The sequence below is a fragment of the Bos javanicus genome, chromosome 29 (assembly GCF_032452875.1).
Source record: "Bos javanicus breed banteng chromosome 29, ARS-OSU_banteng_1.0, whole genome shotgun sequence".
Classification (NCBI taxonomy): Eukaryota; Metazoa; Chordata; class Mammalia; order Artiodactyla; family Bovidae; genus Bos; species Bos javanicus.
In genome coordinates, this window is record NC_083896.1 from 27,935,761 (window position 1) to 27,954,395 (window position 18,635).

The window sequence follows — 18,635 nt, forward strand, 5'->3', positions numbered from 1 at the left end:
ATATACACTACCATGTATAAAATGGGCTCCTCTGGCAGCTTATCTGGTGAAAAATCTGCCTGCAATGTGGGAGACCTGGGTTCCATCCCTGGATTGGGAAGATCTCCTGGAGACGGGAACAGCTACCCACTCCAGTATTCTTGCCTGGAGAATTCCATGGGCTGTATAGTTTATGGGGTTGAAAATAGTCAGACACGACTGAACAACTTTCACTTTCATGTGTAAAATGGATAGCTAGTGGGAAGCTATCCATTTTACACGTGGAACTGTATAGACATCAATGCTACTTTCTCAGTTAGTATAGCCAGCGTTGTAGAGCCCATCCTGGCACTCTATGATGACCTAAAGTGGTTGGGGTGGGAGGGAGTCTCTAGAGGGATGGGATATACATATAAGTATCACTGATTCAATTTATTGTATGGCAGAAGCCAGCACAACATTGTAAAGCAATTATCCTCCAGTTAAAAATAAATAATAATTTAAAAAGAATAAGAATCTACCAAAAAACAAAAACAAACAAGCACTCAAAGACAAAGACTAGAAGTATAACCCAGAGCCTTGGTGCTAACACTCAAATACCCACCCTGTAAGTCATAGCCTTTTCATTTTACTCCAGGCTTAAACCAACAACTACCTCACTTTGAAAAAAAAAAAGCACAAACTTTTAAGATCTAATTAGTCTTTCTTTAATATACTTAAAGGAATGTTGCCCATCCCTTTCTCTGACATATATGAATAAGAACCTTCAAATTTGGTTGAAACATGGCTTCTAATCTAGCTCTAATGAAATGAAAGTCATCCTTTTCAATATCTCAACCCATCTATATGAATCATCATAATATTCTCTGAAACTGGGAATCTAGAAACATAATAAACTTATTAAAGAGATTGTTTATACAAAAAGAAATTCAATCAGTGTCTTTAATCAATTCAGATTCCCACTTATCTCTCTATTGTTCCCTGGATGGAAGACTTTAGTTAAGCCAGGAAACTCTTTTCATCCTCTGTCAGCAGATGTGGTTAACAGAAATAAGGTGCCAAAGGCTGTTCTTAGGCTGTATTTTAAAACTTTCTTGTTCAAGGAACAGCAAAGAAAGAAGATTAGCTTTCAGGTATACTTCCTGAGCCATCAACAAATCAGTGTTTTATCCCTGGCTCTTCCCTACTGTCCGTAATCAGAGGCCAAACTTGCACTGAACTTTCTCTCTCAAAGCTGTTATATCAGAAACTGGGGATTTCTCCTCCACTAACTTAGTTTCCTCTAAAGAGGAATCAGGGGAAAGAGATTCCTGCTTTCAGTGCATGCACTCTTTATTACCTAAAGGAATCAAGCTTAATAACTGTTCATTGAGTGAAAAAAAAAAATCAATGGAGAAAAATTTCTGTACACAGAGTGATACAGAATTTGATTTTATTTTGCATGAAAAATAAAAACAAATTTGGTTTCGTCACGAGCAAAAATTTATGAAACTTTGCTTTAATTTATTTTCTCTCTCTACCTTCCACAACATGCTGAGGGTGCCCAATACATGTGTTGATTAAAAGGCTTAATTACACAGGGTCATTATCTTTGAGAGCACATGAGAATAAATATCTTTTGAAATCGCTTAGATGTGGAACCTAAAGTATGACACAAATGAACTTATTTGTGAGACATAAACACACTCCATACAGAAAACAAACTTGTGGTTCCAAAGGGAAGGAGGTAGGGGAGGGATAAATTAGGAGTTTGGCATTAGCAGACATGCACTATTGAATATAAAATAGATAAACAACAAGGTCATACTGTATAGCACAGGGAATTATATTTAATATCCTGTAATAAACAGCAATGGAAAAGAAAAATAAAGAATATATGAGAAAAAAAACATGGTTCTGAATTGAGAAAATTAGATAAAACTTAAGAAAAGAGAATCAGAGTTGCCAGGATAAAACTCAAAGTAACCAGATTAGCAAAAACCATGAAATTCTAACATCTCCAGGTAGATGCTCTGAATTTGTCTGAATAGAATTCAGACTGAAGGCGGTGGTTTTTGTTATTCAAACCAAATCAACGCTCCATGAAAGGGAGAGGTGGGACATTTTGGGTTGAGATTCACTTTGGGTTGAGTACTACAGTTTTTAATAGGCTCACACATAAACTGACTAAAATTCTTTTTTTAATCCCAAATAATACTAAAGTCATTACCAGTAAGGGTTGTCCAGAGGTCAGAACCAAAAAAAGATTGTTTTCCTTGTCCAGATATTCCTGCTGATGTTGAGACTCAAGTTGCTGATCTGTCAAGTAAACAAAGCCCATTATTATATTATGTTTTGATGGAATCCAGTAGAATAAGAAAAGCAATATTATATGCATTAACTCTTCACTTGTTTAGAGATATTTATCTAGTAACTTACAATTTACCATGAAACTGAAGGTAAGTAAAAATACCTTGAAAAGTGAAAGTCATTCAGTCAAGTCCAACTCTTTGTGACCCCATGGACTCTATTGTCCATGGAATTCTCCAGGCCAGAATACTGGAGTGGGTAGCCTTTCCCTTCTCCAGTGGATCTTCCCAACCCAGGGATCAAACAGGGTCTTCTGCATTGCAGGCAGATTCTTTAACAACTGAGCAATCAGGGAAGCCCCAAATACCTTGAAGACACCAATATAAATGTCACACTATCATTTAATAAAATTTTTCCATTTGTCAATCCACTTAGGTTTCTCTTAGTGCCCTGTTATTCTTTTCCTTAAGAAATACTTCTAACAAACGTGGAGGAGATCAGAATGAAGTCAGAATTTTAAAAGGGGAGGGGAGACATGAGAAAGAAGCCTCAGGATAGCAAGAAGAGCAGCTTAATAGCAAAAAAGGAGGCCTCCAGAAGAGTGCTTAAAAAAACAAAAGGAAAAAATCCTCAAACTGCATAGATATATAGGACTTGAGAAAATTTGAATCTATCAAAATGCAGATACATGCAAAAAATACCTCATGTGCATAAAAATAATTGCCCTGAATCACCAAAAGAAGGTTAATTTTTAATATATTTAACTCAAAATGCCAGGGGAGCATGAAATGCAATATTTAAATTTCCTATCAAAGTAATTCAGTAAATGAAACAAGAATAATGAGATATTTACATATGTGAGATTTTTACTGGAAGTGAAATGTTATTATGCCAAATGAAATGAAAGTGAATAGCTACTATATATGTAGGTAATAGGCTTCTCTGTGGGGAGAGAAAAAAAGACAGTACTTTGTTTCCCTTTGAATTTCTCTCCCCCATAGCTAGTGGTCTAGGATGCTACTATTTTTAAACTTTTATAATACAACCAATAGTGCAGGCAGAAATGTGCCAGCTCCTATCCTTGGAGACCATAAATGGAAGTAGGATCATTAACTACTCAAGGATGTAAGAATACTGCTCCTTATATCCTTAATCAAGTTACCCATAAAAGATTCAAAATTAAAATTTAAATATCTATACAGTATAAGTGTGCTTCCCTTGTGGCTCAGCTGGTAAATTATCCACCTGCAATGCAGGAGATGTGGATTCCATCCCTGGGTTGAGAAGATCCCCTGGAGAAGGGAAAGGCTACCCACTCCTGTATTCTGGCCTGGAGAATCCCATGGACTGTAGCATTTGCATATGTGTGTGTCTGTGTGTATGTGTCTGTATGCCTAATTAATTTTTTTTAACTCTAAAGTTTTGTGTTCTTTAACGGAGATACACAAATCTAAGAAAACTCTTCTTGCAAAGGCCTACTTTTTTAACGCAGAATTATTTAGGGCAGATATTGATTTGCTATTTTCTCTCACTGAAAAATAACATAACACTAATAACATTTTCCTAAACTAATTTGTTGCAGGATCTGTAATACAGAGTTATAGTTATGGGAGAGATCCTGTTCTTATTCTTTCTACAATGTAACTTTATTTGAGAGAGAAGAATAAAATTGTCTTAATACCCGAATCTCAAATACTACTGGGAAAGTAGATGCCTGTCCCTTTAGGATCTGATGGAGTGGGTATTTTTGTCAAGAAAGTGGAATTCATAAAGTTTAATCTTTTGGGTAGAGAATGAAGCTTAATTCTTCATAGAAGTCAAATATTGTGGAAAGGAGATATTCCTGTTTGTTTCTTTATCCAAAGCAAATGTTATAAAATATCTGTATGATTTAGAACAAAATCTTTATTAATTTCAAATCTTAAATGCTATGATTGTATAATGACACACAGAGTCTGAAGAGGGGGCTAAGAGCACTTTGTATAGAGTCTGTGTGACTAAAGCAAGTCACTTACCCTCTCTGAATCTTTGTTTCCTCAACTAGGAAGAGTAACTATGAGGATAAAGACTTGTACAGAGATTTGAAAACTTGATAGCACGGGGTTACCATTTGTGATTTCTTACACTTGCAAAACATACTCTGAGTTTACTTTACCTGTATATGCCAATGTTCCCCAAAGTAACAGGCACCCTTACCCATGTAATGAAAGTATAGGAGTGTATTCACCAAGAAAAGCATTGTTTGTTCCAGGATCTCATCAAGAAGGGCACTCTCTTTAACAATGAAAAGCAAAAAGTTTTTCAAATTATAATTTAAAAAGCAAAGCAGTCAGGATATTCCAGGTGTTTCTACAGTGGCTTTGAGAGAACTCTCAAGAGTTTGGTGCACATTTGAGACTATGAATAACGGGAAGTCTGGATTCAGATTTAAGAAGGAGCTGTTAGCCACTATATCAACTCTGTTCCTGCTGTCGTAGGAACAGATTGCAGTAAACTGCTCAGAAAAGCACTGGGAGCAACAGAAAGATGAGATCATTAAATGCGGCCAATCCCAGATGTGCTGTAATCCATGGGGTCACAAAGAGTCCGATACAACTTGGTGACTGAACAACAGCAATAACAATACAGCTGAGCATTCTGACCTTTTCATATCTAAATATTCTCACCAATTTCTTAAACTTTAACAATGACGGTTAACAGCCCAGTAACCTAAGTCTGATAATTTAGAGCTTCATTTGCCAGTTCTGCCTTGGATAGGGGACCATTTTGCTAGCAATTTCCATCTACATAAGAAGGATCATCTGGTGTTCAGTTGAGCCAATGTAACAGATTTCAGGACAAGAGGAATTTAAAACACTGGGCTCTGTGAAAATTGTTTAGTTCACTGGAGCATCTGATAGGAAATATTGAAACTGAATTGCAGATATTGGGTAATTAAATCAAGAAAATTGTCATCCAGTTTACAGACTGACTAAAAGCAAGTAAGTACATTTAAAGTTCAGGATTACCTTTCTCCAGGCAAAGTTTTCAGAATAATTGGCTTGTCTTGAAATGTATGTCTTTTTCTTCAGTCATTGAAAAATTAAATGAGTATAATATCAAAAAATAAAGAATAGAGTAACATATTGATTAGAGCTTTAATGACACTCTAGCCTCAGTCTTCCTAGAACCATGTGTTGGTTTTACTACTTAAGATTTGTGTGATTTGGGACAATTATATCACTTGTTACTCAATGTTTTCATCTGTAAAATCTGTCTCCTAAGATTTTTGTAGTTAATAGAGGTTAGTAAAAAACAAAAAAGTGGTACATATTAAGTACTGAATAACAATTTCATACTATTAACCTAATATCATGAACAAAAAATGATTAATTAGGCTGTTTTAATACAACCAATCCAGACAACACTTTAAACTTTTTCTCTGCTGAGAAGTTGATATACACTCACCTTAAGATATTTATTTATTTACCTTACAATATTGTAAAGTAATTAGCCTCTACTTAAAATAAATTTTTAAAAAGATATTTATTTATTAATCTTCAAAGACTGCATCTTGATATTGTTTGCAAATATTGAGATGGGGCTTAGAAATACACAACAACTAATTCCCAAAGGTCTACAAATCTCTCAAGGTTTGGCCCTATGTGCATTAGGCAATCAATGAAAAAAAAACAAAAATAAAAAAAAAAAAAGAAATTACATCTCAAAAAGATTTCATCACCCAAGGGACTGGTCTCTGTTAGTAAAACACAATAAAAACCAATAGAATATTGTAAAGTAAATAATAATAATAATAATTCATGTTGATGTATGGCAAAACCAATACAATACTGTAAAGTAATTAACCTCCAATTAAAATAAATAAATTTTTATTTAGAGAAAATAAAGTTACCTGGGAGCTTTAAAAAAAAAACACACAATAATAATACATACATTGTCTTCTGTAATAGAATTTACAAACTGTTACACCAAACATTGCTCTTAGCAAAAATTTTTTGTCTGAATCCACTCTAGTTCTCAGACAGCCCCAAAGAGATGTGCTATCTAGGAAAGCTTTTGAATTTTTTCTACTTAATAGTCCATCTGTTTTCTGTCATAAAATTAACAAGGGAACATAGAGTGTCAAGTATAGTTGTTTCTGGAATAAATTTAATTCTTTTGTGTAGCGTACGATTTCAATATTTTAATTACTTTGGGTCACCAGGTCAAATCTCAGCTTCCTAAGCTGTGAAATAATGCTAGATAACTTAAGTATTTCCGTAGCATAACAGCAAAAGTAAATTTCTGATGCTTCCAAACAGGGTGAAAGTCATTCAGTCATGTTCCACTCTTGTGACACATGGACTCTATACAGTCCATGGAATTCTTCAGGCTGGAATACTGGAGTGGGTAACCATTCTCTTCTCCAGGGCATCTTCCCAACCCAGGGATCGAACCCAGGTCTCCCACACTGCAGGTGGATTCTTTACCAGCTGAGCCACCAGTGAAGCCCTCCATATAGGTTGCTGCTGCTACTGCTAAGTCGCATCAGTCGTGTCCGACTCTGTGCGACCCCATAGACAGCAGCCCACAAGGCTCCCCCATCCCTGGGATTCTCCAGGCAAGAACACTGGAGTGGGATGCCATTTCCTTCTCCAATGCATGAAAGTGAAAAGTGAAAGTGAAGTCGCTCAGTCGTGTCCAACCCTCAGCGACCCTATGGACTGCATCCTTCCAGGCTTCTCCGTCCATGGGATTTTTTCAGGCAAGAGTACTGGAATGGGGTGCCATTGCCTTCTCCATCCATACAGATTAGGTTGCCTTATTAATAGTTCTTTCTTATACCATCATCTTTTAGTGAGCTCTTAGTGTTATTGTTAACAATTTGAGGGAGCTATCCCTCTAGTTCTTCTCCTCAAAAATGTTCACATAAATTAGAGATATCTATGTTTGAAGTTATGTTATAATTTATATGTAAAATCACCACAGAATTTTTGTGAGGACAAAATTTTTAAGATTTTTAAAAAACTGATTTGATTTTTTTTATTGTTTAAAGGTTTATTCAGACTATTTTAAGCTATTTTTAATTGAAAGATTATTACTTTACAATATTGTTTCATTTCTGCCATTCATTAACATGAACTAACCATAAGAGGGGACATATGCACAGACTATTTTTTGAAATGAGGTTGTGATAAGATGTCTTTTTACACAAAGTTACTGGTTGTATCTGAGCTTTCAAATTTATGTAAAATTATTCATATTTTCAGTATTTTTTTTAATATCTGACATTTTAAGTTTGTAACACTTCCTAATACATGATTATATAGTTGTTATTCTGGTCACCATGCTTCTCCCTGCAGTAGGAGGGCCTGATCTTTGGGATCAAGGATCACAACAGAGCACATGAATGCCAAAGAATTGATGCTTTTGAACTATGGTGCTGGATAAGACTCTTGAGAGTCCCTTGGACTGCAAGATCAAGCCAGTCAGTCCTAAAGGAAATCAATTCTGAATATTCATTAGAAGGACTGATGTTGAAGCTGAAACTCCAATACTTAGGCCACCTGTTGCAAAGAGCCAACTCATTAGAAAAGACCCTGATGCTGAAAAATCAAAGGCAGGAGGAAGAGAGGATGACAGAAGACAGGATGGTTGGGTAGTATCACTGACTCAATGGACATGAAGTGAAGCAAGTTCCAGGATATGGTGAAGGACAGGGAAGCCTGGCATGCCACAATCCATGGGGTTGCAAAGAGTTGGGTATGACTGAGGGAAGGAAAAAGGAGAAGGTAAATGTTCTTCCCAATCAGGTAATGGCTAGCAAAGGGCGAGGTGATTTCACTAATGTTCCTACTCCATATGGAAGGAAACTCTGAAAGCAGAGACTAAGTATCCCCTTATTCTCTTTTCTTGGAGTCCAAGTAGTCCCACAATATATTTTATAGATTAATATTCTACCAGTAAAAATTGTTGAAGTTCTAATATATCTGTTTGTTGTCTGTGCTACTTCCCACTCACACTGAATCATTCCTTTTTCTGTTTAAGTATTTAATTTCCCCTGAGAAAATCCCCTGCAGACTGACAATGAGAAATTTCCACCCAGAGAAGTTTTGCACATTTTTCAGGCACCCCAGTATTATTATCTAAGATGAAGGAGCAATTGAATTCAAAGAAGAGAAAGACATTAAGCAAATATACACAGTTAGATATTTGGAATATTACAGGGAAAAGTGGGTTTTGGGGGAGAGGGACTAGAAGGAGGCAATATACCACGAGAAAATGCTATAGCTTTGATAGAGGCCAAATTATGAAAGGCAGTGTTGTTATGGTATTTATTTTGAAATAGATATATGCTATGCTATGCTAAGTCGCTTCAGTTGTGTCTGACTCTGTGAGACCACATAGATGGCAGCCCACCAGGCTCCCCCGTCCCTGGGATTCTCCAGGCAAGAACATCTTTTGATAAGACGTCTTTTTACACAAAGTGGGCTACACAAAGTGGAGTGGGCTGCCATTTTCTTCTCCAATGCATGAAAGTGAAAAGTGAAAGTGAAGTCACTCAGTCGTGTCTGACTCTTAGCAATCCCATGGACTGTAGCCCACCAGGCTCCTCCATCCATGGGATTTTCCAGGCAAGAGTATTGGAGTGGTGTGTCATTGCCTTCTCCAGAAATAGACATACACAGTGGCTATTTTTAATTTTTCCATATTATCTTATTCTGATAATTTAATGTAACCTACAAATCTGTACATGGTATATTAGTTGATCACTTTTGAACAGATATAAGACAGATTTGGTAAAAATAAATAAAATGTAAATATCCTGGATGATAAATTTAGAAGCATTGGGATTTCTGAGATAGGTTTCAAAATCATCTTCTTTGAAATACATCAGTAGCATATTTCTAAAGCAACCAGCTATATTTGCCCTTGAGATATATTCTTAGAAATTGCTACCAGTGTTAACAAAACGTCTCTAACTGTTCTAAAACTCTTTTAATTTCTTTCTGCTTTTCATTTACCCTCAATAAAATTCCTTGATTTCTATTTCCCTGAACAATTTCTCTTGGGAGTGAGAAAAGCAATATGCTTGCCATGTGTTAATATTTGAAAATCGTCCTCTTATTTCAAACAACCTCTAAGACAAATATTCACCTAATTCATTGTCAAATCAAAGTGGAATTGTTTCTTGTCAGAAGTTAACAAATACTTTCATATATCTTATTTATGCCTTAAGATATGAAACTGCAACCACTTTTTTTAAATTTAAATTTATTTATTTTAATTGGGGGCTAATTACTTTACAATATTGTATTGGTTTTGCCATACATCAACATGAATCCGCCACGGGTGTACACGTGTTCCCCATCCTGAACCCCCCTCCCGCCTCCCTCCCCATAACATCCCTCTGGGTCATCCTGTATGCAAGACAGCAAAAGAGACACAGATGTATAGAACAGTCTTTTGGACTCTGTGGGAGAGGGAGAGGGTGGGATGATTTGGGAGCATGGCATTGAAACATATATAATATCATATGTGAAACGAATCGCCAGGCCAGGTTCGATGCTGGATACAGGATGCTTGGGGCTGGTGCAACCACTTTTATAATGATTTTTAATAAATTCATGCTCTAAAACTACAAAAATAAAATATACATGTATCATTTATATTGACTTTCTGAAAGTTTTAAATAAAAATATCACTAAGTTTAGATGCAAAGATAGTGCAGAATTGTTAAGCATCTTAATTATCTCTTAAAACTTTATATTAAGCAATATATTCTTCATACTGAATGGTTGAAACACAAAGTTTTATGTTTTAGAAGCAAAAAATATCATACTGTATTTTATATTACAATATTAAGAGTATAAAACACTGAATGATTTCCAAACAAAAACTGCATCAACACCAGGAATACAAAGATTTAAAAAAAAAAAAAAAAACAGTCTGAGTTTTATAGGATTTCATAATCTATTAGGGGTAGCAGAGAAATAATTATTTTTCAAGATTAACTGTGTCAGGTAGTATAATAGGGTTAACAAAGACTACTTAAAATGATGAAAAACAGACTGATGCTAGAGAAGTTGATAGAAAGAAGACTGTGAAAGGCAGCATTCACCATAGTACTTATTTTCAACACACATCTACACTAACAGCCATTTTATATTTTTTCATCTAATAATTTGTACAGACTAACAGAAGTTGGTAAAAGTTTTGCAAACGTTAATGAAACCAGGAAAGAATGAAAGCAGTAAATTACAAAAGCTCTTGTTCACTGCTTTTGTTTCTGTGAACAAATTTGAAACTGTGCTCAAATTTTTATATTCTTTGCAGCCAAAGATGGAGAAGCTCTATACAGTCAGCAAAAATAAGACTGGGAGCTGACTGTGGCTCAGGTCATGAAGTCCTTAGCCAAATTCAGACTTAAATTGAAGAAAGTGGAGAAAACCACTAGACCATTCAGGTATGACCTAAATCAAATCCCTTATGATTATACAGTGGAAGTGAGAAATAGATTTAAGGGACTAGATCTGACAGATAAAGTCTGCAACTGGTTAGGTAAGAGAGAAGTCTGGCTCTACACAGAGTGGAAATAAATTGAGAGATGACTCAGATTTCCTTCTACCTGGTTAAAAAGAAACAAAAAAATTGTCAACAAAATTATTATGATTAAACACAGAACCTTTCTCCTGTGACCAACTGCACAGACAGATACCCTAGTATATTCAAAATTCTCTCCTACTCAGAGTTTTTCCTCAGAGCAGCTTTCACATTTTTATTTCTCAAGCTTAGATTAAGGGGTTCATCAAGGCAACCACATTGGTATAAAAGAGAGAAGAGACTTTTTGCTCATCCAGAGATCCAGCAGAAGATGGCCTGAGATACATAAATGCACATGATCCAAAGGACAGAGAAACAGCAATGATGAAGGAACAGCAGGTACTGAAGGATTTGGACCTGCCCTCCGTGGAGCTAATGTAGAAGATGCTGGAGAAAATGAGACCATAAGAGACAAAGATGGTGAGACTGGGCACAATGTCATTGATGTCACCACAATGAAAAGTACCAGCTCATTGATGTAGGTACTTGTGCAAGAGAGCTGGAGCAAAGGGTGGACATCACAGAAATAATGGTTGATGGTGTTTGCATCACAGAAGGTCAGTCTCAGCATGCATCCAGTGTGAGCCATGACACCAGATAATGCCATCAAGTAGGAACCAAGCATAAGGCTGGAACACACTTTAGGGGACATGACAACATTATACAAAGATGGCCACATAGCGATCATAGGCCATTGATGTCAGCACACAGAATTCAGAAATGACAAAAAAAGTACAGAAAAAGTAAAAATGCAGCTGAATCATGAACCTCATGTGAGAAATAATATTCTTCTTCAATGAGAAATAAATCAGAATTTTGGGTATAAACACAGAAGAATAACAGAGGTCCTTGAAGGATAAGTTGAAGAAAAAGTACATAGGGGTATACAGATGTAAATTCAGTGCAATTAGAATTATCAATCCCAAATTTCCCAGCACAGTGACCATACACATTCCTAGAAACAGAAAGAACAGAGGGAGTTGGAGATCAGGTCAGTCTGCTAATCACAATAGAATGAATTTGGTCACAAAAGAGACACTTCCAGTAGCCATTCTTCTCAAAGGGAATCTGTGGATACAGGAGGAAAGTGTTCCATTAGAGAACAACTCAGCTCTTCCCACAAAAGATCTCATCCTACAAAAGTATATTTTTTTGTTGTTGAGTTGCTAAGTCATGTCCAACTCTTTTGTGACTCCATGAACTGTAGCCCACAAGGCTCCTCTGTCCACAGGATTTCCCAGGCAAGAATATTAGAGTGGGTTGCCATTTCCTTTTCCAGGGGATCTTCCCAACCCAGGGATTGAACCTGCATCTCCTGCCTTAACAGATGGATTCTTAACACCGAGCCACCAGGAAAGTTCAGCACTAAAGAGTGCACACACTGCGGATGCCTGACACTATCCCAACCTAGTCCCATAGAATCTGCCTTCACCTTTGTCACAATATGGAGTGATGTGGACTTGCCCTTAATTAGAGCTTTTATAATCTAAATATAGCAAAGGATATCACAGACAGCCTACAGAGGGAAGACCAGTGATTCCATACACAACCATACCTGCTGGAAAAACCAAGGTAGAGGAGGGGTGGATTAGTGCACTATCATTCTACTCTCATCTCAACATTTCCTCATTCACTTGAGCTCTTCCCTCACCAGTAGAACCACAAGCAGTGACCCTAGCAACCTGGTGCTGGCTTCTAATGCACATTAGACTTCATGTGGTCAGAACCAAGAATTCTGTTTCTAATCCAAGAAGATAGTCTATGAGAATTAAGTAGCTTCCCTTGTCATAAATGTAAAAGAGTGAGAGCTTTATCCTCTTACAGGAAACTTCCTGACATGTTTTGAGCCTACTCATGTCTTGGAACATTCTCTGATCTCTTTCCAACAGATTCTCTCGGTTCACTTGAGTCTCAGAACCACACAAAATGAGAAAGATTATGCATATATTAGGCTCCCCAACTTTCATCTCAAAACAAGAAATAAGTATTGTAAATTGAGTTAGGTCTGTAAGTTGAATTCAGAAACACTCTTCTTAGTTCAGAAAACCACAGAGCTGGTTCCCTTAGCATTGATTGTCACTCTGTTGGTATTGAAAACGTAACTTCAGGTTCTTGGGGCTTGATTTCTTTGATTCTAAGAGGAGACAACCTAGACATATGCCTAGGAAATGTTTATGATCTAGTGTCATTTCTGATTTTATTAAGTCCTTTCAAGAAGTAGAAAAAACAAAGCCTTTAATTACACACTTGTTAGTAATAGACAACAGAAGATTTAATGTGAGTATAATGATGTAAAGCTGTTAGTTAAAAACTTGGTAGAAGCTTTCTAAGTCTCTTCCTGGAGTAAAGAATATATATATAAATGGAATAAGGAAATTATAGATTCCAGTGTGTGATCTGTCTTTAGTTCTTATAGACCTACTCTTCTACTCATTTTTGCTTTACTCTGGGAACTGTACATCCCTCAGGTAGATCCAAAGTGAATTCCCATCTCTTCATTATCTTCACCTCTGAAGGGAAAGCTAGGACACTGCTTCAGTCCCTCTCTATGCCCATTTCCTAAGTGGACATATTTCCATAAGAGTCCTAATCCAGGTCTCTTTATTTCTTTATCTGAAATTTTTCAAATGTTGCAGTGTTCAAGTTTTGCAATAATATGCTCCATATTTTACACATAAGCATCCTAACTTGATTCCCCTCCTTTTATCGAGGTCCAAGGAATGATGCTAAAGCTAAAACTCCAGTACTTTGGCCACCTCATGCAAAGAGTTGACTCATTGGAAAAGACTCTGATCCTGGGAGGGATTGGGGGCAGGAGGAGAAGGGGACGACAGAGGATGAGATGGCTGGATGGCATCACTGACTCAATGGACGTGAGTCTGAGTGAACTCTGGGAGTTGGTGATGGACAGGGAGGCCTGGTGTGCTGCGATTCATGGGGTCTCAAAGAGTCGGACACAACTGAGCGACTGATCTGATCTGAAACAGATACACAGAGCTTCATTTGCTAACAAGATATAATAATTAACTTGATTCCTTAAACCATTGCCAAATGTAAAGTTTAGAAGTATTATTTAAACTTCTATATTATTTTATACACAATATTCTGATAGAATGAAATCTAATTTGACAGAAAGTTTATTTAAAAAAAAAATGAAACAAATTCTATTTTGAGGCTTCTAAAATGGAAATCTTGTGACCAACTTTAACATATTTTAGCACATCAATTAATGCTAAAATACAAAAGAGTGGCTGTACCTCTGTATGCCTACAAGGGTTCCCAAATAGTGTAATTATTATTTAATTCTTTAGATACACTTCTTTTTCAATAAGGAAGACAAGTTTATAAAAAAGGGGTAAAATATAAATGAAAAAAATTGCCAACTAGGTCAACTATTTTATAAATATAGGCCTTGGTATGTGAAAATAATATATGTTGATATTGAGATCAAGGGATGTGGTATGAGTAACACTGAAAACAATAAATCAAAGATATAGCAAGGAGTTAAAAAATTTAAGTCAATGCTGAACATCTAAACTTACAACAAAAGCAAGCATATCAGTGTTGCTAAATTCATAATATCTAACTCTTCAGAAGAGGTTAGAAAGCAAGAAAAATTTTAAAATATTATTAAAGTTATCTTTTAAAATGCTGAAATTGCCACAAGTAAGACAAGCATTTTAATAACCATTTCCCCCTATTTTCTCAAAAGAAAAATAATCCAACATTCTATTCCAGAAAACACAGCGTCACAACATTTGATTCATCCACCAAATGTTTCTTGCAAATTATCATAGTTCTCATCATCCTAACTGCAGACTGATTTACAATTTCATGCCTTGAAATCCATAAGTACCATATGGGAGCCAACAGAAGCAGGAGTGATTTAGCTGTGCCCAGGTTACACCAAATGGATGCAGGTTCATGGGTTTAACTTTTTCTTTAAATATCAAACATTTTAAGCTTTTATCCTATCCAGACAAATCCCATGATCTTTATAATATTTCTGTGGCTGTCTAGAAACAGGTGACTTATAAATAGAGGTTTCTGTTTTCTATCATATTTTTCTAGATTCCATCCTTCTAATTTGAGCTTTAATTACTACTCACCATCTAATCTTATGAAAACGTATCCTATGTCTTTCTGGTTTTCCACAATTATGGCACAGCTTGTTCACCTTTATTCCTGCAAATACTACTGCTGTATGGTCACTATGCATTATAAGTTCAGAAAAACTTTATGGACTGGATATATTCACTTCACCAGATGGAACAGAATAAACATCCAGATTAAAATGCAGATCCTAAGCCTCACGACTACTCTCCACAGGGTCTTCTTATGTATTGGCCATGGATCTGTTGAGGTCCAGCCTCATGAGAGATTTCTGGGCTCCTTTCTCTCCCATGTCCTGTTCTCTGAATTACAAACATTGCAAGCATTCCAAAAACTAATTTTTAAATTTTGTGAATGAAGAAACATTCTTAGTCACCAATCTTCTCCCCAGTATACTAGCCCCAAAGGCATTATCTTTCCCATAAACAACTATAACAAAACCCCTGATGAACTGTTTTCCTCAAAAATTTAAATAAAATTAAAAAAGAGCAATATGCACTCTGAGAAAAATTCATGTAACAACCTGAAACAAAGCATACTCAGATTAAAAACTAGGATAGTTTTTCCTGTGCCACATTTACATAAACAAAATTAAAGAGATACAATAGAAGCCAAGTATATTGAGAAAAGTAGTCTTGAAATCAGAAACCTAAACTTATTCTAGACTATTTCATTAAAAACACATATGATTGTAAAAAAGTCATTAACCACTCTATGTAATGACCATATAATGAATACATTTTGACAATCCATTACATGCAGATAACAAAATCCTTTGTCAAAGGAGGCATTCACAGTGCTTACAGATACAAAGTGGGTTATACTTAACAGTCACTATAAAGTCTTCCACTTCAGAAATTAAAAGTGATATAATCTTGCTCAATGAAGCCTGGAGAGATGGAAAGAGGAAACATTCTCAGATTCATACTTCTAATGGCAATTGGCAGATAAGACATCCCCAGTGACATTATGTCACCCTCAGTTTCAGTCACTCAGTCATGTCCGACTCTTTGTGACCCCATGGACTGCAGGACACCAGGCATCCCTGTCCATCGTGAACTCCTGGAGTTTACTCAAATTCACGTCCATTGAGTCGGTGATGCCATCCAACCATCTCATCCTCTGTCGTCCCTTTCTCTTCCTGCCTTCAATCTTTTCCAGCATCAGAGTCTTTTCCAATGAGTCAGTTCTTTGAATCAGGTGGCCAAAGTATTGGAGTTTCAGCTTCAGCATCAGTCCTTCCAATGAATATTCAAGACTGATTTCCTTTAGGATGGACTGGTTGAATCTCTTTGCAGTCCAAGGGACTCTCAAGAGTCTTCTCCAACACCACAGTTCAAAAGCATCAGTTATGTCACCCTAGTGTTCCTTAATTTGATGATTTGTTGACCAGTCTTCAATTTCCACAGGTAAAGGTAAATTCAGACTAATGCAGAAAATATATTATAATAAATAATTTGATAAATAAACAAAATGATTATAATGAATTATAAGATGATAAATGTTCTTCTTAGTAGTATTAATAAATGGGAACATGTGAGGAAAGGAAATTATGCAAATGGTAAATAAGGAGAGAAGTCTACTCTGTGATAAGTTTAAATAAATTGAAATGTCAAAAAAGTCTTTCATATGATACAAACTAGAATAATAAGAGTGCTAATAAGATCATTAAAATTAAAAAGAGAATATCCCTATCCTGTGATTTTCTGCACAAAAAGGTGTTGTCTCTAATCAAAACTGTATTCCACTTACAGTTTTTCTCAGAGCAGTTTTCACATCTTTGTTTCTCAAACTGTAGATTAAGGGGTTCATCATAGCAACCACATTGGTATAAAAGAGAGAAGAGACTTTTTGCTCATCCAGAGACCCAGCAGATGATGGTTTAAGATACATAAATGCACATGATCCAAAGAAGAGAGAAACAGCAATGATGTGGGAACTACAGGTACTGATGGCTTTGGACCTGCCCTCTGTGGAGCTGATGTGGAAGATGCTGGAGAAAATGAGACCATAAGAGATAAAGATGGTGAGACTGGGCACAGTGATGTTGATGCCCACCACAGTGAAAACAACCAACTCATTGACATAGGTACTTGTACAGGAGAGCTGAAGCAGAGGATGAATATCACAGAAATAATGGTTGATGGTGTTTACATCACAGAAGGTCAGTCTCAGCATGCATCCAGTATGAGCCATGGCACCAGAAAATGCCATTAAGTAGGAACCAAGCATAAGAGTGGAACACACTTTAGGGGACATAACAACATTATACAAAAGTGGGTTACAGATGGCTACATAGCGGTCATAGGCCATTGATGTCAGCACATAGATTTCAGAAATAACAAAAAAACAGAAAAAGTACAGCTGAGTCATGCACCCCATGTAAGAAATAATATTCTTCTTTGATATGAAGTTAATCAGCAATTTGGGTGTAAACACAGAAGAGTAACAAAGATCTATGAAGGACAAGTTAAAAAGGAAAAAGTACATGGGGGTGTGTAGATGTGAATTTAGCAAAATTAAGATAATCAAGCCCAGGTTCCCAATCACAGTGACTATGTACATTCCTAGGAACAGGAAGAACAAGGGGAGTTGTAGATCTGGTTGGTTTGTTAAACCCATCAAAATGAACTGAGTCACGAAAGACCCATTTCCAGGAGCCATTCTTCTCTAAAGGAATCTGTGGATACAGGAAAAAGAGTCCCATTAGAGAGCAACTCACCTCATCCAGTGCCCCATTCTCCAAAACAAAATACACACTGCAAACGCCTGACACTATCCTGACTCAGTCCCATACAGTCTGCCTTTTCCATTATCAGGATACAGAGTGATGTGGACTCACCTATATAGAGTTTCTATAAGCCAAATATACCAAAGGAGATCACAATCATACTAGAGAGGGAAGACAAGAGATGCCATATGCAAATATACCCTCTGGAAAAACCCAGGGAAAAGAAGGATGGACAAGGATGCAACTCTTCTACTCTCTTCTCAGCATTCTCTCTTCTCAGCATTCCCTCTTCTCAGCATTCCCTCATTCCCCTGAACTCTTCCCTCACCAGTACAACTGGAGGCAGTGACCCTAGCAACCTGGCGCTGGCTTCTCATGCAGATACACCTTATGTGGCAGGAACCAAGAACACTGCTTCTAAACCAAGATGAGGGGACCTGAGTCTAGGAGAATTGTTACCAACCTTGTCACAAAGTGAAAATCATAAAGGAAGAAGAGTGAGAGATCAACCTACTTAGAGGAAATTTCCTTACTGATATGTCCTTTGAGCCCCTCTAATATTCTCTGATTCCTCTCCAACAGATATTTCTAGAAGTTTACTTGCATCTCAGCTACACATGACAAGAAAGAATGGACATATAATAGGTCCCTGAACTTTGAACACCAAACAACGAATAAATATTGTAAATTAAATTCAGAAACTCACCCAACTTTGATCTTAAAACCGCAGGACTGTCTCCCTTATCCTATGTCTTTACCCTGTTGGTTCTGGAAATGTCATTTCACGTTCTCCAGGCTTGATCCCATTGATTTCAGGGGAGAGGAGCTAGACATTAATTCACCTATGCCCTGGAAATCTTTCTGAGCTTTCATAATTTCTGATATCTTCAGTGTTTTCAAGCAACAGAAGAAAAATAATCCTTTTATTGTCATACTTGCT

General features: G+C 36.5%; 1 protein-coding gene and 1 pseudogene across 1 annotated transcript; both read right to left on the reverse strand.

Moving 5' to 3' along the window:
• Window positions 1-10,989: 10,989 nt before the first annotated feature.
• LOC133240972 (olfactory receptor 8B3-like) lies at window positions 10,990-11,562 on the reverse strand (annotated as a pseudogene).
• Window positions 11,563-16,543: 4,981 nt separating this feature from the next.
• LOC133241820 (olfactory receptor 8B8-like) lies at window positions 16,544-17,628 on the reverse strand. The gene is made up of 2 exons (XM_061407739.1): window positions 16,713-17,628; window positions 16,544-16,548 (listed from the first exon to the last, which is right to left on the reverse strand). Exons 1-2 carry the CDS (start codon window positions 17,626-17,628, stop codon window positions 16,544-16,546), a joined length of 921 nt encoding a protein of 306 aa, XP_061263723.1.
• Window positions 17,629-18,635: the final 1,007 nt, after the last annotated feature.